The sequence below is a fragment of the Cololabis saira genome, chromosome 23 (genome assembly GCF_033807715.1).
Source record: "Cololabis saira isolate AMF1-May2022 chromosome 23, fColSai1.1, whole genome shotgun sequence".
NCBI lineage: Eukaryota > Metazoa > Chordata > Actinopteri > Beloniformes > Belonidae > Cololabis > Cololabis saira.
The window spans coordinates 25,389,174-25,416,758 of record NC_084609.1 but is presented as its reverse complement, the minus strand read 5'-3'; the positions used below and the strand labels follow the sequence as shown (position 1 = coordinate 25,416,758).

At 41.4% G+C, this 27,585-nt stretch overlaps 3 protein-coding genes across 17 annotated transcripts; 2 read left to right on the top strand and 1 right to left on the bottom strand.

The window, feature by feature from the left end:
* The first annotated feature begins 17 nt into the window (after positions 1-17).
* Positions 18-20,478, top strand: LOC133424485 (dynein axonemal intermediate chain 7-like). Its single transcript, XM_061715132.1, has 18 exons — positions 18-69; positions 318-335; positions 14,742-14,759; positions 14,981-15,044; positions 15,208-15,296; positions 15,408-15,512; positions 15,659-15,796; positions 15,961-16,095; positions 16,201-16,304; positions 16,468-16,626; positions 16,722-16,875; positions 16,963-17,095; positions 17,859-18,013; positions 18,104-18,263; positions 18,385-18,599; positions 18,684-18,842; positions 19,231-19,344; positions 19,551-20,478. The coding sequence occupies exons 1-18, from the start codon at positions 67-69 to the stop codon at positions 19,827-19,829; spliced, it is 2,202 nt and encodes a 733-aa protein (XP_061571116.1). The 5' UTR covers positions 18-66; the 3' UTR covers positions 19,830-20,478.
* LOC133424483 (HMG domain-containing protein 3) lies at positions 2,186-11,945 on the top strand. Of its 5 annotated transcripts, none has more exons than XM_061715129.1 (22): positions 2,186-2,248; positions 5,071-5,242; positions 6,703-6,777; positions 6,864-7,003; positions 7,117-7,321; positions 7,404-7,508; positions 7,607-7,800; positions 7,883-8,024; positions 8,116-8,772; positions 8,866-8,958; positions 9,093-9,199; positions 9,346-9,465; positions 9,553-9,600; positions 9,688-9,771; positions 10,000-10,065; positions 10,729-10,789; positions 10,880-10,930; positions 11,028-11,072; positions 11,174-11,238; positions 11,322-11,374; positions 11,763-11,825; positions 11,908-11,945. In XM_061715129.1, exons 1-17 carry the CDS (start codon positions 2,234-2,236, stop codon positions 10,906-10,908), a joined length of 2,313 nt encoding a protein of 770 aa, XP_061571113.1. In that variant the 5' UTR covers positions 2,186-2,233; the 3' UTR covers positions 10,909-10,930; positions 11,028-11,072; positions 11,174-11,238; positions 11,322-11,374; positions 11,763-11,825; positions 11,908-11,945. The 5 variants fall into 5 exon arrangements, with proteins under 5 accessions (XP_061571113.1, XP_061571110.1, XP_061571112.1 ...); XM_061715126.1 differs by having other exon boundaries at positions 5,395-6,777; XM_061715128.1 differs by lacking the exon at positions 10,000-10,065 and having other exon boundaries at positions 5,395-6,777.
* LOC133424490 (LYR motif-containing protein 5A) lies at positions 19,929-27,547 on the bottom strand. 11 transcript variants are annotated; one of them, XM_061715139.1, is made up of 7 exons: positions 26,117-26,186; positions 24,828-24,886; positions 24,445-24,543; positions 23,355-23,477; positions 22,689-22,715; positions 22,118-22,269; positions 19,929-20,989 (listed from the first exon to the last, which is right to left on the bottom strand). In XM_061715139.1, exons 3-7 carry the CDS (start codon positions 24,522-24,524, stop codon positions 20,847-20,849), a joined length of 525 nt encoding a protein of 174 aa, XP_061571123.1. In that variant the 5' UTR covers positions 24,525-24,543; positions 24,828-24,886; positions 26,117-26,186; the 3' UTR covers positions 19,929-20,846. The 11 variants fall into 11 exon arrangements, 10 of the variants coding, with proteins under 10 accessions (XP_061571123.1, XP_061571125.1, XP_061571126.1 ...); XM_061715141.1 differs by lacking the exon at positions 22,689-22,715; XM_061715142.1 differs by lacking the exon at positions 23,355-23,477.
* Between the last annotated feature and the right edge of the window lie 38 nt (positions 27,548-27,585).

Here is a 27,585-nt window from a genome sequence, read left to right as displayed (position 1 = left end):
CTATGGTTACGCATTCGCGTTGGGTTGAGATTCCATCCACGGTTGAGTCCACACAGCCTGAACACTATGGTACGTTTATTTCTTTATTTTTTTATAACAAATGTCACAAAACTGGTTATTTTTAAAAACTTAAACGGTTTACTTTAATACTGACGTTATATATAACCGTTAAAAGTAAAGAAGAAAAACACATTAGATAACTAATAAGTCCTACAGCTACCATGGTTACCTTTTAAATGAGCGTTTAAGAGCTCTTATTGTGTTCCGTATCTCCTATCTGATGTTGCTTTTTCTCCATTTTCTCCTATGAATGATAGCCAGACAAGAAAGAAAAGGTATGTCAAAGGCAGTCAGTGCTCTCCTTCTTATGTCATTTCGGTAACTACTTTGTAAGTTAAGGAATGATTGATTGATTGTGTATTGAAGCCCAGCCAGAGTCAGCCCCTGTACAACCTTATTTTTATATTATTAGTTTATTTGTTATATTTGGTTTATGTTTTCTGCATGGAAAGGTTAGTTTAATGCAATACATACGTTTTATGTTGCATTTTCATGTTATGCTGCGGTACTGTGTTGTGTGATAGAGAACGCGACAGCATGTACTGTGTGTGTGTGTGTGCGTGCACGCGCGGAGAGCTTCAACGGTCCGTTTGGATACCAACGGGAGCCCGCGGGAGCGCGCATCGGCAGTTGAAAGAACAGCTGAGATCGAGAACAGCTGAGAGTGAGAACAGCTGAGAGAAGTCGACGTCGTGTTTAGCGGAGAACTGTTGGTCATTAAGTTGTGACTTTATGTGGATAAGTAACGTTGCTTATCCACAAAGAGGAGAAACTTCCTGTAGACTACTGTCTCGTGTACAGTAGTTTGGCAGAAGTTTGCTGACTAGTTAAGTTGGGCTAGTCAGCCAGTTTGATGCGTTAGCTCGTGCTAAAGCTAAAGGCAAAGGCATCCCTCCCGCTCCCGGCTGAGGCTCCGAAGTCGGACAACCTGAGAGGGTCCTCCTGTCCTGAGGACCGGACCACCTGCCTGCCGACTGCCTCCATCAGCCCGCCACGCCCCCTTCTCATCCCGCAGGACCGCGGACATCTCCACCTTCCCCTTCGTCTGAACAGCAGCGGGGCTCGGACGCCCCTCCCCCTGCTCACCCATCCCGTCTGTGTTCAGGACTCTGCATCCCTGTCACCTCCATCTCACAGAGCTCCACCCCCGGGCAACATGTCGACATTAGAATAGGATTAAATAGGGTTAATTCGGCATTGTATATTTCCATAAGGTTTAGATTAGATAAATCCATTTGTGTGTTGTTTCTGTTTCTGCTAATAATAAGAAATTATCTATTTGGAATTTGTATATATTTTGTGTGAGATTAAATTAGTGATTATTGTTTAACCCTTGCCCTCCCCATTCACTTTAGTCCCTTTAACTGGGTATCCACTAATATTTCTTAAGTCCATAGAGGACGCCAGGCAGCAGCAGCTATTTAGTTTAAGGTTTAAGTCCTTGTTTAAGTTTAAGTTTAAGTTCAAGTAAATGAGCTATTGTTGATTTGTGGCCTCGTCGCTACAGATTGATTGATTGAAACCTTTATTGTCCCCTCTGGGGAAAATTATTTGCAAGAAGAATTTTCCTAGTCAACATTTCCTCAGACATTTTACCCATTTTTTTGATGATTTTTTTTATTGGAAGTAGTTTCACAAGATACAACAGTAGTACAGCAATATAACAGGAAATACTTCCATCCTTCCATTTTTCCCATCTTTTTATATCCCTCCCACATCCCCATCCCCACCCCAGCACTCACAACAAACCCATAGACAAGAAAAACAACCAAGTAACCTGAACACTATTACATTATTATATATTATTATGGTACGTTTATTTCTTTATTTTTTATAACAAATGTCGCAAAACTGGTTAATTTAAAAAGCTTAAATGATTAAGTGCAATATTGACTTTATATATAACCGTTAAAAGGAAAGAAAAAAACACATTAGATAACTAATTAGATAGTCCTACAGTTACCATGGTTACCTTTTAAATGAGAGGCACCTGGCTGCAGACCTCCACTGTGAGGTCGCTTCCGGTGCAGGCTCCACTGTCAGGACGCCTCCACTGTCAGGACGGTGGACGGGGGGCGGGGCAGGGGGCGGGGCAGGGGGCGGGGCAGGGGGGAGTGAAGACGTTTAAATGCCGATTTCATCCGCCATTTAGATCGAGGGACGACAGCGAGTCATGTCCAGAGTAGCGGTGAGTTGCTGATTTTGCTTATACAAAGAAAGTAAATGCATGGTTTCTTGTGTTCTTGATCAATATAGGTGCCGTAAAATAGTAACGTTATAGAAGTCATTAATGATGCAAATTACTGCATGTTACATGTCGGTTTGTGTTGTCGTTAGATAACGCCAAAGTTAACTTTCTCCAATGGCGGTTAGCATCAACACCTTAAGTTCTCAGGGATTGTTAACTTTTTTTAAATGTGTCAGGACTACTTGGCACATTTTTATTTTTCCACCTCTGTTGTATACTACACTAGAGCCCTGCGCGGGACTGTTTTTTTCATCCCGCTCCCGCTGCATTTCTGACCATTACCGCCCGCTCCCGGCTACCCCCTCCCGGCTACCCCCTCCCGGCTACCCGCTCCCGCCTTCCCGCTCCCGGTTGCCCGCTCCCGGTTGCCCGCTCCCGCCTTCCCGCTCCCGGCTGCCCGCTCCCAGCTACCCGCTCCCGCCTTCCCGCTCCCGGTTGCCCGCTCCCGCTCCCGGTTGCCCGCTCCCGGTTGCCCGCTCCCGCCTTCCCGCTCCCGGTTGCCCGCTCCCGCCTTCCCGCTCCCGGTTGCCCGCTCCCGGTTGCCCGCTCCCGCCTTCCCGCTCCCGCCTTCCCGCTCCCGCCTTCCCGCTCCCGCCTTCCCACTCCCAGCTGCCCGCTCCCGCCTTCCCGCTCCCAGCTACCCGCTCCCAGCTACCCGCTCCCGGCTGCCCGCTCCCGCCTTCCCGCTCCCAGATACCCGCTCCCGGTTGCCCGCTCCCGGCTGCCCGCTCCCGCCTTCCGGCTCCCGGCTACCCGCTCCCGGCTACCCGCTCCCGGTTGCCCGCTCCGGCTGCCCGCTCCCGCCTTCCCGCTCCCGGCCGCCCGCTCCCGCCTTCCCGCTCCCGGTTGCCCGCTCCCGGTTGCCCGCTCCCGCCTTCCCGCTCCCGCCTTCCCGCTCCCGCCTTCCCACTCCCAGCTGCCCGCTCCCGCCTTCCCGCTCCCAGCTACCCGCTCCCAGCTACCCGCTCCCGGCTGCCCGCTCCCGCCTTCCCGCTCCCAGATACCCGCTCCCGGTTGCCCGCTCCCGCCTTCCCGCTCCCGGCTACCCGCTCCCGGTTGCCCGCTCCGGCTGCCCGCTCCCGCCTTCCCGCTCCCGGCCGCCCGCTCCCGCTGCATTTCTGACCATTACCGCCCGCACCCGCAACGTGTGTGTTCCACTCCCGCAGTGTTTTCATCCGCTCCCGCAAAACTCGCCTTTTGCGCACCCATCAATTATGTGATTGTGGTTACAGTAACGAGAGTAGGTTGTGAGTGGCTCAAATAACACTAATAAATAACATGAAATAAACAATGTTAATGAATGAACCGAATTACTGTAATTTAACAAATTAATCGCTTGGCCATTACATTGCTGTGGAGGAAGAGAATGCTAATTAAAACTAATCGTTTTATAGTCATTGTAATTCATAATTTACGTTAATTTAATCTCTATAGCTGGTATTTAAACTTTAAATGGGCATATTGGTGTAACAAACCAAAAAAAAACAAAAAACTAATCAAATGCATCAATGCATGTACTGTAATTGTAGTCTGGTTACATTATAGTGTATATTTCGCCCAATATTATAAAACGTCACAGTGTAAAATGTATTAGAGTAAGACTTAATAATAATGTACAGCAATGACAACTGTAGGTTACTGCATGTATTAATTGGGCAAACACATGCATAATAATAATAATAGTACATGCAGACTAAAATTAGACAATGATGATCAGCTGTGTTCTCTTTCTCAAATGTGGGTCCCCTCCACCTATCATATTATGAAAAGCAACATAGAAGTAATGCATAAAGAATTAACATTACAGCATGATATGCAATATCAACAGTTTATTTGAAACATTGAAAAATAATAAGTGGGCACACAGACAAACAAACAACGTAGCATTATTCTTTGAGTGAACAAACTGGGGTACGAGGAGGAGAGACTTGGACTGAATAATTCTAAAAGCAGGCAATGTGTGAAAATTAACGTTAAGTCAAATTGGAAAAAGTCATAGGATAATTTGCACAAAAATAACATGGCATTATACCTTCGAGTGAACAGACAGGACTCAGGAGGCAGACGATGATATACCGAGGCTTACGACCTGATAATGCCATAAAATAAGTAAAAGCAAAAATGTTAACATTTGACAATCCTTGCTTTGATGAAACTGTGATAAAGTTATTGGATGTTTTTTTCACGAAAGAGAAGTCATGGGCGCGCGTGTCAAGCGTTTGCTGAAGCGTGCACTGCTGCGTACAGTCAAACCACGCCCCAAACCATGCCCATATGACTGAAACACCTGCAGTAAAGCCAGTCCCCCCGCCCGCAGCAAAATTCAAACCGCCCGATCCCGCGAGATTTGCGTTGGGTCCCGCGGGACCCAATCCCAATGCAGCCCTCTATACTACAGTATATAAACACAACGACTAGTAACCGAAATGACTGAGAAATAGCATGCTGCTGTACCATCAGTACTTTTGTTTTTGATACTTGAGTATATTTTGCTTCTAACATAACATACTAAATTACTGAACTGTCTTGTTATAGCAACTGTCACTTAAGTACGTTTTTGAATGCTGAACATTAACCAGCAGTGCAGCATTTTCTTGGTCATTATTAATTCTTCTACAGAGGTAGGCCCTCATTTACACTACCTGGTGCAAGTGGCCATTTTACCTGTAAGCAAAGACAATCTAAGTTTGCAGGCTGTTTAATTTGAATTGAAGTTCATGTACTATCATTCAAACACATGATGCATTTTATATCCTTTTTAGATGCATCATTCAATCATCACGTGTGATGGAAAGCCTGCAGTGGAACGCTGCACAACATGTTGCAGACAGTTCCACTGCCCCCTTTGCCCCAAAGGCATGTTCAAGCCGAACCAACCAGCCAGACTTCAGCGACATTTGGAAGTACATATTAAAAATGCTATTGCATTTCAAGGTAATGCCATTGTATTTTAGATTAAAGATACACATGTGTGTGTACACACACACACACACACACACACACACACACGTACATGTGGACGTGTGCGTGCGGTCATGTAACTGTTTTGTCATTGTCTTATATAAACATTTTCTACTTACTCTTAGATAAGAAGATCTGCCGCTGCAATTTGAACTGCAGGAATGGGGGACATTATCATTGTCCTTTTTGTGACAAAACTGTTGTTAGAAGGACAGACATGCAAGCACACTTAAAGTCTTGTCCCATACAACCATCTTCCACCTCAGCAGCTGCCCAGTCCAAACAGAGTCAGGATTCATCCTTGCCCTCCCTACAACCAAGTTCGTCTGCTGCATCCATTCCTCTGCTTCCACCAACCATAATATCCCCATCTCCAGACCTTCTTGTGCAACAGGATACACTCACATGTACTATTCCCTCTGCCCAATCAATTCAAACATCTACCATCCACTCCTCAGCAGACACACATATGACATTGTCTTCTCCTTTGGTTTCCTCTTCTGTTGTACATACTATCCAAGAGACTGAAGGTCCAAAATCCAAATTGAAACAGGTCCAATGTCCCCTCTGTTCAGTTACTTGTTTGAAGAGAAACTTGGCCAAACACATCCAGAGGAAGCACCCCAAGAAACCGAAGGATGTAACAGAAAGTGATTATTTAAGGAGTGTCTGTGTGGATGCCAAAAATGGGATCTCTGCAGTCCAAAAAGGAGGGCATGGCTTTTCAATCCCCATACATGTACAGAACAAAACCTGGGGTCGAGTACACAAGGTTCAGTGTGAGTTGGAAGAATGCAGGCAGTATTCCAAAATGGCATCACGAAGTGGATTAATTTTTACACACTGTGAACACATCCGCTCTTTGCAATACTGTACAGACATAGCCACTGAAGAATGCCTTAGAGAAGATATTTTATCAGAAATGGTGCACTTAAAATTTTTTGGTGACCCAAAAAAGTCAACCTGTATTAAAAGGCAAGAAAATGCACAGGCAGCACATGTCCCTCTCTGTGTTGAGGTGTCATTTGAGGAAAGCTCAAAGCACTTTTGTTTTTCAGTCCATGAGCCAACTTTACACTCTTACAGTCGCCTTGGGAGGATATTTGTAACATACAATTCATCAGCAAACACATGGCATTGCCCTTGTGCCAAACCAAGGATGTCATGTGTCCACAAAAATATAAGCAAATGGCATTTATTTCAAACCAACCCGGATGTGTTCAGAACAGAGGAAACCAGCACCAGTACACCAAAAAAGCACCCAGATACTGTCTATCCACCATCAGCAGAAGTCTTCAAACGACTTGTAGAGTATATATATGGACATAAAAAACTTCCAGCTAACCTGCCAGATGACGTTATAAAACCAAAAGCACTCACAGACTATGTCACAGAGTTGCAGCCAGCAGAGACAGTTTGTGCACTCTGTCCAGGACCTGTAAATCTTGAAGAGTCATCAAGGATCTCTAGAAAGGCCAGGATAATCACCCTGAATGGTGTAATTGAAAGTAAGTAATTTGTGTTTTGTCTGCTATTATGGTAGTTTGCAGAGTAACACAGTGTTAATGATATATTCATGATTTATTTACACCAGGTGTATCGACCTATTTCCGGCGATGTCCAGTGTGTGACATGACTTATAGGTACCAGGAATGGCAAGACGGTCTCCATAACTTTGATGACCATACAATATTGACCCTGGAACTTTGTGTATACCTGAGACTTAACCTACAGGTATGTACAGTATATTTTTTATGACAAATACTTAAATATGTGTGTGAGTATATTTGTCTTTATGAATCTTATGTAACATGTTTCTTCTTGTTTTGTTTTTGCCTCTTCTGTAGAACAACGTCTCAGTATCCAAGGTAGTAAATGCAATCGAAGGCCTAAGAAAGGTGACAATTCCTGGCAGAGATGCAGTTCTGCATGCGTACTGCCACTTTGAGGCATTGACAAGCCATGACTACTCCTTTTCTTGTGTTTGCTGTGGCTACTATCCTCCAGTAGTTGTTATGGACTTACACAAAAAAGGAGTGTTCAACTTCCCTGGTAAGTCACAGTGTCTTGTGTGTTGGGAGGGAGTTATATCATAGTATTTTCAAAACTAGTTAAATGAATTACTGTTTTTCAGTGAGTGACATTACAGATGCCCCAGAGAACTTCACTGGTGAAGTCAACGTTGAAGAGTTCTGGGACTCTGTACAGCTGGAGAAGATTTCTCGTGGCTTTGTCCAAAGTATGTACATATTAATGTTTCCTTAAATTAGTAATTACCCTGACTTAATGATGCAATGCACTGTAGCATATTAAGAATGTTATGTGTACTTTTCACAGGTCGTGCAAAGAACAGCTTCAGTGTAAGACCTAGTTATGAGTACTGGGGCCCATGGATAGGAAGGAACACACGTAAATCGGAGATGGCATTAAACACAGAATTTGAAAAAGCATCCTCTGCAAAGTCCTCCACTGAAGCTGAAGTCAGCATGGTGTCAGAAGACCGGCTGGTGGATGAGCTCATGAAGCAGAAGGTAGAGTTGTTGTGTATGCATGTTTGTTTGATTTGCATTGTGCAGTAACATCTTACTTTATTTCTTGTCTGTATTTCAAAAGGTTTCAACTGTGCGTAAACTGTGCAAGGCCTGTAATTTGGATGCAAAGGGGTCGCGGATGGATCTGATTCTTAGACTTAGGCAAGAGATGAAGACACGACACTCATACGACAAGATATTCCAGAAAATCTGGGGAGCCTCTGGTAAGGGTCACATTTAACTGCACGATAACTACCTACGATTAGCTACTTGCTCATTCATTATTATTATTTTTTTTTCAATTTTCCATTGAAGGTGGGTGGTCAGTGATTCTCTGCCCACATGGTGTGGTGTACAGTTTGAAGTTTAACCTGCGTGCAGAGTCTCCACGAGATTTTGCTGACCTTCTTCTATCCTGGAAACATCTGCCAAATGTCACAGTTTATGACTTTGCTCGGGGTCTGGCAACTCATGTCAACCTACGTTGGCCAACTGTGATACCTTTCAAACCACATGAAGGGAGATTGGCTGCATCGACACCACAGAACATCACAGCAGCTCAGCAGAACAAACTCAAGATCTCACTACCATGGCTGACTGAAATGTTGCAGAATCCTGATAAAGATGGGCATCCATGCACTGGCTCCCCAGACCACTATGTCTTGTATGACAAATTTCATGAGGCCAATACCAAAGACCCACAGGAAGTGTTGAGGAGAATCAACCTGGTTCCAGAACTTCAGGGTTCATTGAATAGCCAGGTGGCCGAGCAACTTTTTTCATGTATGCGCAAAAACAACTACTTCCTCAACAACATGGCATCCTCAACACACGTTTTTTTGATGAGAAACCTAATACATCACAGAAACAACAAAACAAATGCACAGCTTTTAGAAAAGCAACTACAGAGAGGACGTGAGTCACATCGTTTGCAAGACATCACACTGGACAAATTTGGACAAGCAGTATTTGGTAAAAAGTATTTTAAAAACATATGTTTTGTTTCTTTGTGATAATTGGAAATATAATGCTTATGTTGCCTGATAATAATTTCTTAAACCTCAGGACCCCCAGCATCTGATATGCCTACACAGCATCATCCTGCAGTAGCTGGAACACCTCAGCAGCTCCATGTGCTCCCCACTGACCCAAGCACAGGTAGGTAGTGTGTGTATATGTGTGTGTATGTATGTGTATATATATATGTATATATATATATATATTTTTTTTTTTTAAATCAACACATAATAGTATCGGCAAGATTTTATGTTTTAATTCCTTTTTTTTAATAGACAATAATGCCTGTGGACCACATTGTGAAATTATCACAAAAAGTGAGAATGTGAGACCATGCCGATCATCATGGACCTTCAAGCTTCATCCTGCCCAAGAGCAGCTGGTATGTATTCTTGAAAGAAACAGCTGTGTGATATATTAGACAGATACGTGCTTCTCATCTTGACGCCCTACCACCCATGTTCCTATGTTTATAAATTTAAATATTATGCTTGCTATGATTTATTTAATTTTTTCTTCAACAATCAGCTTAAATACGTATTGGACACTGACAACCTAGCGGGCGAGCTCATTGTTAAAACAGGAAAAAGTTGCCTGACCCGAGCTGACTTCTGGGGGCTTGGATTGAACAAGGAAATGGAATCAACCGTGAGTTAACATTTGAACCCATTTTAATTGTGAGCTAATCATGTTTGTATGTCATTGCCAAGTTTTTGGTTTTTGTTTGGTTTGCAGATAGGAAATGCGTGCTTTGAAGTTATTGAGAAAATTGCTCAATCACAGGTATAAAATATAAATATTGTTTTCATAATATACTTTTCCTTTTTATATTATATGGGTATTTGCTCACATTTGAAATGTATTACACAGGGGAAAACCATTTTTGTTGCTGACCTCTATGTTGTACCAACCTGGCGAAAACCAACAATGTGTGATCCACTTGCAAGCTTACCTGTAAGTGCAACTTCCATCCATCCATTATCTAGACCCGCTTTATCCTTTGCAGGGTAACGGGGGTCTGCTGGATTCTATCCCAGCTATTTTCAGGCGAGAGGCAGGGGTTACACCCTGGACAGGTCACCAGTCCATCTCAGAAAGTGCAACTTATCCTACTGAATTTTATTCAGATTATATTTCTTGTGTATTTTACCTGTTTGCTTTTGAACTTTTCCTTTGTATTAGAATGATGCTAAAATCAGAGATGCCATTGTCATTCCTGTGTGGAAACCTGGGCATTTCCTTCTCTCTGTAAGTAGTGATGCTTACTATAACAGGTGGTTTGCATGTCACAGAAAATGTATATCAAATGTTAACAAAAAGAACTTCATTTTCTATTACAGTACTGTTGTTGTATTGTGTTGTGCTGCCCTTTCACACAATGTTGAGTTCAAATGTCACTAACTACAATTACAGGTTTTGAAACCAGTACAGAGAGAAATAGTCTTTCTTGACTCCAAATGTGCTGAAGCACCATTAGGATTTGGTGATAAGGAGATGAGGGAACTGCTGAGGTCACTAACAAAAACTTTTCTTGTGTTCTTTTGGAAGTTCATGTTCCAAAGCTGTTCTAAAGAGTTCCATATTTAGTTTTTTAACCAGGTCATGTTCAGATCTGTGTGAAAGCCTTTTTATGGTGCAACATAAGTACAATTGTAGTTTTGTGTATCAAATCATACTTATAAATCTTATATTAGTTTTACAGATTTATCATGATGACCTACCAACATTAACATATTTCATACAATTGAGTCAAGAAACTGGCACCATAAAAAGCCTTTTGAAATAATGTGTGGAGTGTGACTGCATGGATGGTCTGTCCTGAATCGGAACCAGTGATGCATGTGAAAAGAGCCCATATTGATAATTATATTATTTATTATTATTTATCTTTTTAATGCAACTGTCTTGTAGAAACCTTTCCCAGTCACTAAATCCTGGCAACTGGACAGAGAAAACTGGATTACAAATTCAGGTAAGAGTATAAAGTATGTATATATTAATAGTTGAATACTTTATTACTGTTAAACAATAATTACATAATTGACTTCTTTCTGATATCTAGGGTTTTCCACGACAACCATATGGGATTGACTGTGGCATCTTCATGTTGATGGTAGTAGACATTATTTATTATATATTCATTATTTGTGCAATTCTGTGTGCGTTACAGATATCAGCATTAAATTAAAATTACTATGTTTTATTCCTAGAATGCCTTTTACACCACACTGGATGCTCCCTATGACTTTTCTGTTGTGAGTTGATTCATGCAATCAAAGTAAGCTCAAAATTACAACAACAAAACATTTATTATCACATGGTGTGAGGCTTTTGTTTTTTTATCTTCACTTTTCAGACGGACATGCCACTTTTGCGACAGTGGTGGTGTATCATCCTTATGGAAAATTTTTACCTTGGAAGGTGAGACTGCAAAGATTTTGATATTGACTAGAAATTGTTACAAGAAATGTTTTATTTATTTCTATTGTTTAATCATTTTTGAGCCATGGAAAGCTGTTCGCCCACTGGACAGATGCATCAAAAGCCCTCCTGCGAGGTGAGGTGCCACCAGTGTTTAGGCTGAGGAAAAGGAAGGTGGATGACATAACTGAGGTCAGATTTAAATTTTGTTTGAGTTCCATCTGAGTTTGTCTTTTGTTTCAGGTCAGAAACCAGCATTCCTATTTCCCTATTTTTTTTTTTACCAATCTTTTTTCCAATTGTACTGCAATTGTGGGGTCACTTTAAAGAATATGCCATTCACAAGTTGAGGTCAAACCTTCTGTCTGCAGTTTAAAAATAAAGTGTCTAGATCATGCATGATTGGATGATTGCATGATCTCTAATATGTCTAGGAGGGCACTGCTGGGATCTTTTCTTTTTTTTTTTGGAGCTTGTGTTTTTAATATTACAACTGATCATTTTGCTTATCTATATCTTTTCAGGATGAAGAGCAGCAGGCTGAGGTCTCAGTCAGACCTGCCGACAAGGACACACCAGTGGAAGGGGTAAGCTTTTTCACAGTATCTATTGGTCAGATACTGTTGGTGCAGCAGCTATGGTACACACATCTTTCTGTTTTTTCCATAGGACTCGGTTGAAGATCGTATTCTGCATGATTGCAGAGATGCAGCAGAGTGGGTTGAGGCCAATAAACAATTGTTCTCTGCCAGAGTGGACCTGCCTGATATTCTGTGCATGGGGGAGGAGAACCAGGCTGAGGCTGCTCTGCAGTATGGGAGGGTTTGGACAGAACAACTGGACGACGATGAGAAGGACTCAATCCTGGAGCCCTTCAAATTCACATTTTACTCCACAAAGGACATGTGGAAATTTTGTGACGAAATTGTGGACAAAAGACACAGTTTGGCTTACTGTGAATGTCACCACAGATGAGACGAAACACCCTTATTGTGAATGCAGAACTTCCCTGTGGGCTTTTATTTTTGTTACATTATAAAATGAATCTTAATCCATTCTTAGACCTTTCTAGCTGTAAAACAGTTCATAATTTGGGTTTTCAGTAATATTGTGACCTTGCATTGAAGTACACCGTTCATTCTCCCCAGAGTCACTCACAACAAAGTCGTGATGTTATTAACCACAGGAACATTGATGAGGATATGACACTTTGTGCGCAACTACACAAAGTGTGTCTGCAGGTCTAAAGTCCGCCTGGGAATGAGCTGCATGCAAATGACAGCGCCTATCAGCTGTCACCTGACCCAACACCGCAACAGCAAGTCTCCTGTGAGATGTTAGACAGGAGGAACATAGTTTACAGAAATCTAATTGTCCCCAATTTGGGAAACCAAGGTGGTTCCAGTCCAGTACAAGGAGCTTTTCTCATGACTTGTATCTGCAGGAATGGGACATGTTTCACCCAGCTACTTCTCGTGTCACGCGTCGTCATAACAGGATATATCACAAAGCAAGTGAAAAAAAGCAGATAACTGAATGTGTAATCTGAGGTTTGTCTCTCATCGCGTAGCGACGGCGCAATGTTGATAGTAACGAGGTAATAAGAGCAACATATTAAGCAAAGTGTAATGTTTTAATCCCAATTGTGATAAGTAAACGAAAAATACTGAAAAATGTGTATCCTTTAAACATGACGTTGGTGGAACATTATCAAACCCTGTGTGATATGTTTATGTAGTTTCAAATTGATTTTTAATAACAAAATGCAATGTTTCCCCCCTGCAACTCTGGTATTTTGTTTTGAAGGGATAATATCTTTGGTGTATTCGATTTTATCCACTAATAAACCGAATTAAACCTTTTGCTATGTACCAAAAGACTGTATGGCGTGATTATACAAAAATATAAACAAGGTATATGTTGCTGCTTGCTTTGTTGAGGCAACAGTGTGATTGCAAGACTTTTCCTTGCAATGAGATGCATCTCAATACTACACAGTTTTCCCTTTGACCTAAAGATCATCATCATTATTAGTCTTTTTTTTTATTGTTATTATTTTTAGGTAGTGCTAACTTCCGTACTTATGGATAAGAATGAAGGCAATCATACCATCAATAAAACCACTGACCTCAGATTTGACTTAATAGCACCTTTCTCGAAATGCAGCTTCAGGTTTGCAACGTAAATCCAAACTCTAAATGTTACAATAACTAAAATAAGACAGAAAATTGGCATCAAATTAAACATCATACATAACAACATAAGTAAAATGAAGTATTAATAATGCGGAGGGATGCTGCTAAATGTAATGCAAAATATATGTGCAACCGCACTAAACTATCAAAACATACAAAAGCTACATTTGTACAGATATTTCAGCTGAACGACAAAGGTAGTAGTAGTAGTAGTAGTTTATTTGGTCGATCAGTTTTCATTGATAAATACATTGCATTTAATTTCCTTTTGTAGGAAAGAAATAAAAAAAAGAAGTAAGGAATAAACCGACCAAAAGGTGTAGGCTGAAGCCGGAGCTTATTGTGCCTACACTTTTTAACTTTGTTTACTTCATAGTTGATACTATTACAACCAGGACAAACAATCTACAAAAAAAAAAACAGCAAAGTAAACATACATGGTACAGGTACAACTGTGAGACTGATTATTTTTCAGTAACTATATTTGATTTGCCTGCATTAATGCATAATTAAAACCTATTACTACTTCCAGGCAGGAAAAAAAAAAACAACAAAAAACAACACAGATGCTGCGGTGGTGATAGTCACAAGACTTCCAGCTTTGTGTTCCACCTGATAGAATTATTGTTTATCGGTCCAATCTGTTGTAATACATCAGAAATGATCTGCCATTTCAGTTTTGTTTAATTTATCATCTTGAAAATCAGTAAATTGATGAAGTAGCCTTAAAACTCAATTTCAATCAAGTCGCCAAAGTTGATTGGACTACAGGCAGGACGACCATGGGCCTCATCTGGAACAACAGAGGGCTATTTGGATAAGAACAGAGTGTGCATGACTAAGTTGTAAAGTTAAGCAGTGCAGTGTATATTAGTCTACATATATGGCAATCATTAATGAGAAGTATTTTGAAAAAGACAAAGGCTAATGCTTTAATTGTCCAAATCAAAAGCTTTATTTTATATTTACTATAGCAATTGATCGATTTTACGTCATATTTTTACTAATTCATGCTTTTGTGAGGAAAGCGATTCAACCGGAGGTGCACTCGTGATTTTATTTTGAAACGTATCCCGTGCATTTCCTGTCCTGATAGTGACGGTGGCTTGAGAGCTAGCCTGCGGTGGTAGCGTCCTGACAGTGGAGGCGTCCTGACAGTGGAGCCTGCACCGGAAGCGACCTCACAGTGGAGGTCTGCAGCCAGGTGCTCTTGTTTTAAATTAGCGTTTAAGTGCTCTTATTGTGTTCCGTATCTCCTATTTGATGTTGCTTTGTAACTTTTTCTCCATTTTCTCCTCTGAATGATAGCCAAACAAGAAAGGAAAGGTATGTCAAAGCCAGTCAGTACACTCCTTCTTATGTCATTTTGGTAACTAAGTTGAGGAATATTTGCAAGAAGCCAAATAGTATTCAATTTTCTTTTCCTAGTCAAAATTTCCTCAGACATTTTACCCATTTTTATCTAGAGATTAATCATGAGTTAATTCTGTTCACCACTCATTTGAAATGTTTTGATGGGTTGATTGTTGTTGATGTCGACCACCAAGCCAAAGCTGACCAAAGCTCAGAAGAAGCAGCAGCTGAAGGAGGAGAAGAGGCGGCGAGAGGAAGGTAATGGTGACATTTCTGTCTGTTAAATTTAACCTGGGGAACAACTAGGTAGCTGGAGAAGCTTGGTTCAATCCAAGATGATAACCATCCTTTGAAAACTAGTGAAAATGAATGAGTTTTATAATCTGCTCTGACCTTCCTTTGCCTGTGCTGTGTTTTACAGAAGAAGCCCGGCTCCAGGCAGAAAGGGAAGAACAAGAGAGACTGGAAAGAGAAAGAAAGCAGGAAGAGATAGAAAGGCTAGAGCTGAAGGTAAGATCCCTGCCAAATACATATAAACCTGAAAAAAGACTGATTCTGAAACAGAAAAGACAGCACTGTTTGTGTCTGGGCTACTACTATTATGGATTGATTTGCCGACAGGACCAAGAGCGCAGAGAGGATGAGCTGAACGAACTGCGCCATCTCCTGGAGGAAAACCATGCTGCAGTAACCAAATGGAAAAGAGATGCCGAGGAGACAGCTGAGGTGTGTGTGTCTGTGTCTTTGTGTGTCAGTGTTTCCCCGACTGTCAGACTAAATACGGTATAAAATCAAATTTAATTTACCTTCAAACAACCTGTCAGAGACTTTTTATAGTTCATGACCTCAACATAGCACATTTTTGTGTTCAGTGGGACAGATACATGCGTTGCGACGGTGTGCCAGACCCAAGAGTGCAGCGGGAGATCAATACATTTATCAGTCTGTGGAGAGACGACCCAGACGTTAACATAACACAGGTGCTCAAGCAATGCAACACTGCTCTTCAGGTCTGTATGTCATCTTTAAGCATTTTGTCATTCATTAACTGTCATGCAAACCAATTAGGAACAAAAAAAATAAACTATTAATGAATAATACTTGTTTTTGCTTGTGGACCAGGGCATTTGTTATATTGAAATTACAATCTATGAGGTGAACTATTCTTTTTCAGCTGGTTGAGGGGCTGGAAGGTCTGCTGGAAGAGGTCACAGATTCACAAAAGGCCGAAAGGTACCAGAAAGATCTTGTGAATTTACAAGAGCTAATCCAGGCGAAACTTGACCAATCTACTGACGAGAGTCTTCAGGTACAAAATAACACCCTCACTTGGAAATTCAGGTCCCCGTCGCGTGAACCCTTTAACCCCATATATCTCTGCCTTTTTGCTTCATCCTTGTCTCTGGTCACAAAGAATGCCTCTAAGAATGTCGACGATGAGACTGGGAACATGCAGACTGTGGTCAAAGATGACAACATAACACTGTGTCTCTGGGCCAACCTCAAAATGAGTCCAAGGTTTGTTTAAATTTATATATATATATATATATATATATATATATATATATATATATATATATATATATATATATCACTCTTGGAGATAATCTCACACTGACATGCACAAAGTGTACATCATTTATGCTCACTGGTGTTGTATCCCTCTTTTTTGTCCATCCAGGTTTAAGGGTTTTAATTTTGAGGGAGTAGGTTTGGGTTTTGAGCTTCCCAAGCAGCTGGCTGTGAGCAGTATTGCTGTGCGGATGTGCCATACACGCTATGATCATCTATCTATGCTGGCGAGGATTACTCACCCGGCAATCCACACGCCCAGCCGCAGGTCTGATTGTTTCAAGTATATATTATAGTACATACATATACTATTAATACTCATGATATACTCTTTGTTCTGTATTCTTATTTGTGTTGTATCAGGTCTCTTGTGGGAAGCAAAGAATATCTGGAAAGTGAGGACACAACCGTGCACGAGGAGACAAAAGAAAATGAGAGCGTGGTTGGAGAAGATGATGCGCAGCAGCGGAGAGTAGACGATGAGGTGCAGTCCATCAAAGGGTCAGAGGGACAGAAGGTAAGGTGAAAGAGTGACTTCCTACTGTTGGGTTCCCGTATCAGGTATCATGTTTTCATTCTTTTTACATAATGTACATCGTTGCAGAGCGCTACCAGTCTACGATCAAGGAGGAGCAGTTCACGATCAAGGAGGAGCAGTTCACGATCAAGGAAGAGCAGTTCACAACCTTCAGAAGGTAGAAGGAGCCAAATACTGACACAGATCGAGGTAGTTTCTGGTAAGATGCTCAACTTGGCATTTCTTGGTAAAGCATGTTAAAAAAAAACAAAAAAAAAACAGTCTCAGTTATCTAAAAAAAAGTCTAATTGTGTCTCGAACTAACTTGGAGGGCTTTTGATGCATACACTGTAGTGGAAGGAGAAAAATACGTAGCCCCCTTCAAACCATTTTTTTTGCCATTAAAAGATGATCGTCATCTGACATTTTTTGGAGTATCCCAGTCAGAGCTCATACCTTAACACCACCTCAACAAATATGTTCACACCACACTTCCTACAAATATATCTGAGCCTAAGCATTTCCGTTAAGAGGACAGGTAAAAAATTCCTCCTGAACATTTTGTAGGTCTGATCTCGAGCTACCAAAAAGTGTTCGCTTGAAGTCATTGGTGCCACAAGAGGTTCAACCAGCTTTAACTCTGAGGGTTCACTTATCTTTTCCTGCAGCACTGTGAATGTTTAGTGGGTGTGTTCAATAAAGAGACAGTAAATTATAATTGTGTGTCATCAGCTCAAGCATTCTGTTTACCAATCATTGCTTAAATGAAAGCCAGATCATGTTTATGCAAATTAATAGAGAAAACTACTTAATTGCACACTTTTTCTTGCCACTGTATACAGGAGCAATAACTACTGTATATTGTATTTTCTGACCTTAGAACTTGTTTACATTAGTTATTGTTTTAAATAATAAATCACATTCTAACTTGTCCAAAGACACGTCAATGAAACAGATCTTCTCTGTTTTGTTCCCCTCTTCAGCTGAGAATGACCTGATTGGTTCCCAGCTGACAAAGTCAGCATGTAATAAAGTGATAGATCTGATGCAATACACACCTCTGGGAGGGGTTTTCTACTGCGGCATGTTTCACCTTCCCCCTCAAGCTCAATGTGTAAACGGCTGGGAATTTAGACAGGTGACTAGAAATGAGCTTTTCTGCCCCTATTAAATTCATTACTAAAATGCTGCTCAACTGTTCTCATCCACCAGTGCTTTTTATTTGTAGATACTTGACACAGGGCTGGAGGTGTTCCCCTACCCTGCAGAAACGTCCAACTTAGACAACAATGAGCCTCTCACCTGCCCCCCTGTTGGGGTGTCTGTGAAACTGCCAGACTGTGTCATCTTCTTGGAAACCCCTCAAGTGGCTCGCTGGGATGCTGAAGGTACAAACTAACTCACACTCTACAGAACTGGGTATAAGCAAGTACATTTTGTTAAAAATGTCTGGTCTGGCTTTGAAATGCACCATAAAGGAACTGGCACTGATGCTAGCTTTGCTCTTAGGAACGCAGTGGAAGACAGATGGTATCACAGATGTGTCGTTTGAGGAGGCTGAAGCCAAAATCTCCTTCAAGATGGAGTCATTTCAACCTTTCGTGCTGCTGCAGGAAACATATGCCAACCTTCCATTTCAAAGCTGGGAGCTTCGACCGCTGGGCCAGGACTCTGCCCTGTTCACCATCAATGGGGCTCTCATCAATCTCAGCATCACAATTAAGGCAAGAAATTGGAAAAAAAAAATGTAAACAAAACCAGAAGTAGTAACCTGACTTTTACTGCTTATAATTGTGCTTGGTTCACAGGATAACCAGTGCATGCTGCAGTCAGAGCAGGAGAGAGGACCATCACATCTCCTGGGCAAGTGGATGAGTGGTCCTGCCTTGCAGAGAGCAATGATCAACGCAGGGATCAACATCTTTGTGAATGAGCACTCGGACAGATATGTCAGCATCTGTGACAAGGTCTGCATCTTTTACGGGATGAATTTAGTAATAGAAAACAAGTGAGACCGGGATGCAGCCAGATTGTTTCTGTATCTGGATATATTATATTCAGCAATGCTATCATGTTGTTGAGCAGGTGTGCATCCTAAGTTTGGACATTACAGCTAAACATGACTATACAGCAGTCATAACATCCCCAATTTGACTAAGATTGTTTTTGGAACTTGGGTGGTGTGTATTTTATACATTCTGAAGTCGCTTTGAGTCCAACAATTTTTCTTACGCCACGGTACCTCAAATATTCACAATACTGAACTATCTACATGCAGAATTGAAACAAAAATTCAGCCCTGATGACTCATCTTCACAGTGGGTATAAGATCTGTCTCTGATGTCTCTTCTTCAGGACCCACTTACAGAACATGCTGCCTATGAACAGATGGCCCTCTTTGCCTCTGCCTGTGCCTTCTCATGGAGCAAGTGGAATGCCAAAAGTGGAACCAGGGATCTGGTTATGCAGGTAAAATCTGGCTTTTACTTAAATTTCCCTTCAAATGTGTAAAAGTCAGTTTCTCATGAACTACAGAAGTGCAAAGCAACATCCTTTGTAAGTTTCTTTAGCTATACTACTTAATATGGTTGTCTGTAGTTGAGTGGAGAGAATGAGATTTAAAAACATTTAAAGCAAATGTTTACCTCTGCATCCATTTGCTTGATTCCTGTCAGGTGTGTGAACACTATGATGCCACGCCTATACCTGAAGACTCGTGGACTCTGTACCTGCTCGCCCCTCAGAGAAGTAAAAAACTGGAGCTTACTGAGAAGTGTGAAGGTTTCTCCCCAGACCACTACCCCGGCAGTGAATTTCACTCCACCTTAATTCACATCCTGCAGGACGACATGAGTCCTGATGCAGTAGCCCGGACCAGAAAGAGCCATCACCTGTTTGTTGACACTGTACACAGGTTGCTGTGTGCCACCAGACCCCTGGTTTATTCCATATAATGTGATATTAGTCTGATGAACTGAAATAAAGTACTCAAATGTACTGTTTGTGTTTGGATGCATGAAAGACAAAAAATTAAATAAAAGTAAATAATCTACTATAGAATAGGCTACTTTATTTGTGCAAAGATCCACGCTTCATCTTTGGAACATACAAAAGTGTATGAAATTGAAAACTGACAATCACAGAGCTTGGAGAAAAAGACAAAACAAACAAACAAAACAAACTTTGGTGTTAAAACTGTAACAAGTAGATAGTATAGCACCAGTCAAAAGTTGGATACTTACCACTTACGGTGTAGCCAGACTTTAAAATGGTTCCATAAAGCTTAAGAATGAACAGATACACACTTTTCCACTCAAATCTAAACTCATAAATATAGATTTAATAAACAATCAAAGTTTTATTGCCAGTGTTTAGACACATTATAAAATGTCCTCTGCAACCAAAGAGGAAATGAAACATAAAATGTCATTAAAAGGCTGGCAGGTCACTGCCTCCTCAACAAGATGAAATGCATTTAAAAAGATATGTGGCACAGTTGGAGGCCCCGTTAAGTCTCATCTGTGCCATCACTCTTACACCGTTGGAACATGATTGGTCAGTGTTGTGCCCACTCTGATCACTGATCAAACCTGATGTGACAGACTGTGGTGGGCAAACCATCAGCAGCAGCACTGACAACCCCTCTAATGTGTCAATGACATCAGGTGGCTCACTGCTAAAGACACCGTCCATCACCGCCTGTCCAACGGCTTTGCCTTGTAAACACAGACACATGCATGCACACACAGACTATCTACTTCAGCAAACAGGAAGTGATGCATTAAATCCTCCACAGGGTTAACTATCCCCTTGAGGACTGGCCTGTGCCTTCAATGCAGTGATTTAGGAATCTTCAGGCACCGGTAAACATCCCAACATCCTTTCCTCCAGAGTTGTGTTTAGTCCTTTTTCCCCAGTCACACTCTTGTACAAGGGTTATATACAGTAGCACTATTCCCACTGGACTCGGGCTAGACGGGGGGTTGTCCGTTGTGTCGAAGCCCTGTGTAGGGCCACAACAGCTGCTGGATGGCCATCCACGAGTCCCCTGTCCCCACGGGGGCGGCATCCACCGCTGGCTGCATCACCAGGCTGGCCAGCAGTGCCAGGAGGCCTGTTCACAACACAAATAGCATGTAACCAAGTTGAAAAATGCTTTAACAGGAGATTCAACTCAATTTAATCCTGCAACGGATCATGATTAACCCCAGACTATATAACCTGTTCAACTCTCTGTTCAACTCTTTGATATTATTCAGCGAGGTACCCCCTGGCATGGTTTACACAGAATTGCAATTTCTCTGACAAAAACTGATGTTATATTCACTCTGTATTAGAATGACTGTTGAATATTAATGAGCTCAGTTATCCTACTTGATGGTACGTCAAACGACTCAGAAACTACAGCCCGTTTAATTGATTTAGCAGGTACAGTATGTCAGTGGTTTCCCATAACTTTTTACATTTGTTGTGCAGTGATCTGTGGCTTTGCTGTAAATGTCGGTAATGGTTCAGAGCGTTGACTCTGCACTGTGCCATGATTTGAGTCCTTTTTAGTCGTGCATCAACACAACAGGCTTACTTTTCTTCAGGACCGAGCTTTCATCATAACCTTTAGGTTGCATACTGGCTGGTTCCAATTAAATGCTATACTTCTGTGTTTGGCAAGTATGTTTACTGTAGTACATTAATATGATGTTACACTTGATTGTCAGACTTAACTTTAACATAAGGAAGACAGGTGGCTCCTTTCCATTACCCTTGAAATTAAGCAAAGTTTTTGCATAAGGCCTTTTATTTATTTTGCAAAATTACAGTTTGTTGCAGTAGTCTATGTTTTTTTCCAAGTAAAAAGGATGACTTGAGTTGTTGCAGAAATGGATACTAACATGCCAAAAATAAAGATGTTTTGGTTATCCACCACCACTCTTGGAAGGACTTTTTAATGGGATAAAGAACAACATCGTTGCATAACATGACTTAATGGAAACAGTGTAATTTTTTTTCACACTGAAATATTGCTAAACTTTGGTACCAAAACTAATGACGACATGGTCGGTCCAAAAATGTAAGATTAGTGAGCAGCTATGTTTTAAATCTCAATCAAAGATGGGGCATTAATTTGTATAATTGTAGTCTTTGTGATTTACTAATTGAATTATTTCAATTGTGATTTAGATTTGAATCAGAGATTAGGTCCTACATGGAAGCGTTGTTGCAAGGACCATGAAAATGAGAGTACCTGCCAGCACCACCACGATGGCCAGCCATAGCCAGAGACCCCTGCTTCCTCTGGCTACGGCTGCAGCCGCCGCCCGGGAACTGCTCAGGCTCTGGGACAGAGACGGGGCCACGCCTGGTTCTGTCGACGTTGGGGTGGATGAAGGGCTTGGACTGCGCGAAGGAAAGTGAACAGTTACTTCAGGAAAAACAGAAAATGCGACAGAAAAACATGTTGCCATATAAAGCAAGTGAGCCAAGTTACCAAAAATGAGTTGTGATGAGAGGAAATCATCACAAGAGAGGAAAGAAGTCATTTGTGGTAACTTGTGCAATAGATGGCGAGCAGTAAATAAGATGTAGCTTAGCTGAATAATTCTGAATAAGGAGAATAATTTCAAGCATTTGTGTCAGACTGTGTTGAAGGAGCAACACATTTCCAACAATCACAACCGAGAAGTTGCCAGCAGCCGTTAATGTCAGCTGGCATGGAGAAGGATAAGAACACATACTTTTCCAGAGATAAATGTAGATTTGCATTTAATCCACAAGCATTTCACACTTTGTACTTTTCCTCCTTCATTCACACTTACAGCATTACAAAAAGCTCATCCTGATTCCTGACAGACGTGGAGGGAGGAAAGAAGAGAGTACAGTTCAGAACAAGTCATGATCTCAGTAGGAAACAGTTCAAAAGGTACAACAAGAAAAGCAGAAAAAAATGTTAAGTTGGCTGAAGTTGTTAGTAAATGATAGAGAATTAAGCTCAGTAAAGAGTAACTGGCTCATTGATGCTTTGCACAAGCAAGTCACAACTGAGCTCCATGCACCAGACACAAATCACAGTTAAAAATAAATAAATCACTTGCTACATTGACGCACATTGATCTTAAGCCAGTAAACCACTGCAGAACATTGTTAATTCCCGAATAGTAAGAACATTCTGTTAAAATTACTGAAAGCTGCTGATAGAGAAGCTGGTCCAGCAGAGATACCATATAGTGAAAGAGTTTCATCACTTAAGAGGTTCCAAAGGTTTGATGCTGCTCATCATCATCAGAGACTGAGAAGCATACTGACACATGCCACTGACGTGTAAACATTACTGTAATAGACAACAGGAAACATTCAGGTACAAATTCCTGGAACCTCGGTGGAGATGAGCGGTAAACTCTTTCACTATGCAGGAAGTATCTTAGTTGTGCCGGCAGGCAGTGCTGCTGCAGTAGGCAAGTGGGTGGGCTTTTGGTTGGACTAACGTCTTGAGGGGATGAATGAGGGAGGTGAATTTTCTGCCCAGATCAGAGAGACTGGACCTCCTTTCTGGCACTGACTTCTTCTGCTCCTCCTCTGACTGGCAGTCTGTGTTGCTGCTGGCCATCCTGAGGGCATGCACGATGAGGAGTTCACAAACACATCGCTCATTTGCTTGTTCATACACAAATGCACCAACATAGCCACAGGGGATTCGTGACCACATGCACACGTGTCATCATGCAGGTCCACCTATGACAAGCAGGCCGAGGCACACACTCATGAAGAAGTGAGCAAATTACACCAAGTTTTTCCTTCTTAAATAGGAAATCACGGCTAAAAGTTCATATCTGCAAAATGACACAGCATTCCCAGCAAAGCAGGCTACACAGTTCAATATCAGAGCATAAAGCCACAAAGCAAGTTTACAGTTTTTCAGGGATTTGGGTAGCACCAATATATTTCTATTTGAATAAAAGCTTTACATGTTTGTTTGCTACTTTTGTTGTACAAACATTTGGCATTTAACTTTTAAATATCTGATAATGGATTGTAAGTACCTGCCATCATGTGTTGAAAATACTTCAGGTCTTAATAACTTAACAGAAATACTTCAGAAATAAATCAAAAATCACAGTACCTTCTTTTTTTATCAAAAAACAAAACTAACACACAACCTCTGATTTGAGAAAAGCAAGGCTTCTGATAGACACGTTCCCATGCAGAGGATGGGCCAGATGCATTAAAGATAGCTGCCAAGTGTTTGGTGTCATCGTCACTCCTTTTTCTGAGTTTGAGTTTGTTTGGTGACAAACTTCAACCCAACATCAACACTGATTACTGCCAATCATCTAACACTCTCTGGACTAAAGTACAGAAACATTGCTGTATGCTTTTTAGTAGGAAGAACAAAAGTTGCATCCTCTGTTTTACCAAAACAAATCTGTACGTGAACAAACCTCAAAATAGGCCTCAGCATTTAGCAGATAGAGTGATGATGTCACACCTGACAGCTTCCATCTTTATGCATAAGAGTTTGCTGTGAAAAGGACCTGTGTGACGCAGTGAGGTCTCCGTGGCCTTGGCACGTCTTACCCCTTCATCATGTCAGAAGGCTCTTCCGTGTCAACCCAGGCCGCAGAGCTAACAAACCGTTTTAGTGGGGGACGCGTCATGTTCTTCCCCGCCACATTCCTGGAAACCACCGTTATCACATAAGGGCATAACAACAACAACCCTCAATCATGGTACACCGAGCCCAGGGGGTCGACAGCCACAGCCCACACATGTATCTGCATCCAATTTAAAGTACAGTAACTTCAACAGTCCACTTGCCTGGAATTTAATCACAGCGCCCTTTATGTGATGATGATACACATCTTTAATGTCACTTAATATGAATATTCAATTTGCAGCTTATTTAAATAAACCACAGAAGGAAAAAAGGCACATGTTAGTGAGGACATCCAGTCACCTACCACGGAGATCGCCGGGTCAGCCGCTCTGCTTCAGCCTCTGAGCAATCTTGCGTTTTACTCTGTCAAGAGAAAAATCAGACTTTTGAAATTAAAAAATTTAATTCACATCTTGTTTTACATATTGAGGCTCACTGTGGTTGGTAGTTTAACTACAGTCTGACAACTCGTGGTTTCAGTTCAGACTACAAGCTGAAACAAGTACCTTGAACAGCTGCTGACCCAAGTTGCTAAGATCCCTTCACATTATGATGCTGGATGTGATTTTAGCTCAGAAAGCTTTCCTGCAGAAAACGTGTCACTGCTAAAGCTTTTGATCTGAAAAGCAGGCCCACCCTGTGGAGGGATCCAGCTGCTTTGAATGAACGTAAGAACGTGGCTGAGTTGTTTAGACCAATTTCTTAATACCTTGGGATAGTGCGCAATCTTTTGTGGCGGCCTGGGAGCCATACACCGTCCTGAGTATTCCTTTCAACTTTTATTTTCCCATTTTATGGTGAATTAAGGCAGAAAACCAGTCAAGTCCACATGGTAAATATGTTTTCTTGTCACGTTATGTGGCGAGGACGTTGGTTATTTAGTTTCTGTAGTTCAAAGAAGTTAATGGGCTGTACAAGATTTGTATGTAGTGACTCCCTTCAACAACATTTTTTGTTTACAGAAGAATTTGATAAGCCAAGGGGGGTATTCCTGTGAAGGGAGGGGGGTGTCAGACTTTTGGACAGACCAGGAATGTTTGTACATTACGGGATGTCACAATTTAGAAAAACAAAAAAACTGTTCATTATTAAAACATGTACATACCGTATTTATTTTTTTCAGTAGTACATTGAAACAGTCATGTACAGTTGCCTTTCAAGTTATTTGACCATGTATTTACAAATATATACACTGAAATACATGTTTTACTGGACATCATTCAGTCAGTTTCAACATCACCTTCCAGTATAATACTGACCAGGCAGCTGTACATATCCTAACAATCACCATCTGAGCATAACAAAATAGACTAAATAAATTACCTGACAAAAGGTTTATTGGCACTAGAATAAAAATCTTTGAACCAAAGATTCAAAGCAGGTCTTATGGCTCTTTTTTGGGGGAGGAAATGATGGCAGGAAGCAAACCGTATTTGAAAAAAGTTAGGTTTTCTGTAGTGGGTAACAGGGTGAATAGATCCACATGAAAGTCTCATTTGATGAATCAAATATTATTTCCACGTTGATGATAACACTTCGCTCCACTGTTTTCCTTGTGTCTGTGTGTGTTTTTACTTTTCGGGCTCATAATACCTCTTCTTCATGGCCCTATATTTTCGTAAGAAGTAGAGCGCCTCCAGCTCCTTGATGACGAAGTCTCCTCTGGCCAGCAGCTGCTTGACTTTCTCCGGGTCCGTCACGTCTCTGTTCTTCATGAAGGCGGACTTGAGGCGGCCTCGGAAGTACGCGGCTCCCTGCGGGTACTCCCGTCCCAGGTACAGCAGCTGCAGGACACGAGGAGAGGGTCACACCAAACACCCAGCCCCGGTGTTCTGCCAATTTCTGCTGCTTTGCCAAAAAATGCTCCCTAATGGTTTTCTACCTCTGTAGAGCTACAATTTTACTGTGTTTTACTCCCTAAACCAGGGGTCACCAATCCTGGTCCTTGAGGGCCGGTGTCCTGCATGTTTTAGATGTTTCCCTGCTTTAACACACCTGATTCTAATTAATCATCGTCATCAGCTTGTCATCCAGGGCTGCACAATTCTGTTAACGACACAGTCACTTGTATCATGGTGCAATGAAGCAGGGAAACATGTAAAACCTGCAGGGACACCGGCCCTCCAGGACCAGGATTGGTGACCCCTGCCCTAAACCCACTTACCCCCCCAAGTGGTCCTCGTCGCTTGCCAGGCCGTCATTGTAAATAAGAACGTGTTCTTAATGACCTGCCTGGACATCCCCCCTGGCTGGTTATAATGTGTTGTGCTTTTTGTTTTGTATTTTATTTGATTTATACTCTTTATATGTTATAGTTAAACTTGACATTGCATAATGTGAAGATATATGAAGATATGTAATCATTGTACTTTTTGCAAATGTTAAATATAAAAAAAAAGACCTGCCTGGTTAAATAAAAGGCCAATAACTGAATGAATATCAAATAAAGTGATAGAATTGTTTTTTTTTCCTCTTTATCGTATAATGTTCACAATGTGTAATGCAATTCATGTCATGGGTAGTGTATTTTGAAGGATCAAATACTAAATATCCCATATTATCAATTTTACATGGTGCAAGAAATGATGGACGTGCCAATCAAACTTTGAAAATCGACTGTGCGCATGCGCAGAACCACAAAGTAGCATTCCTCGGCAGGTTGCAGAAATTGGCAGAACACCGGGATCAAATCACACTGTCCGAGTGGAAACTCACATTTTTGTAGAGCTTGATAACCTCACCCCTTAAAGGGTTGGCCATGTTAGAAACGAAGTTCCCCTCTGTGGAAGTGAAGGGGCAGTGAAAGCACACACGAGTGTAAGACAATGGTTTTGGCCAGGATATGTTGAAAATTAGAAATTCATCATAATATCTTTTTCAAACTCTAAAAATGTTGGGATTAAGCAGTAAAATTATACTTGCATATGTATTTCTCAAGTTGTATGACAGTGAAGATAGACTCGCTTTCTCATCGACCTTAGCTCAGCGTAGTACACTTTATGCCGTATAGCAGGGCAATGTGTCGCAAATAAAATAAAGAAATACGCATGCGCATACGTTTC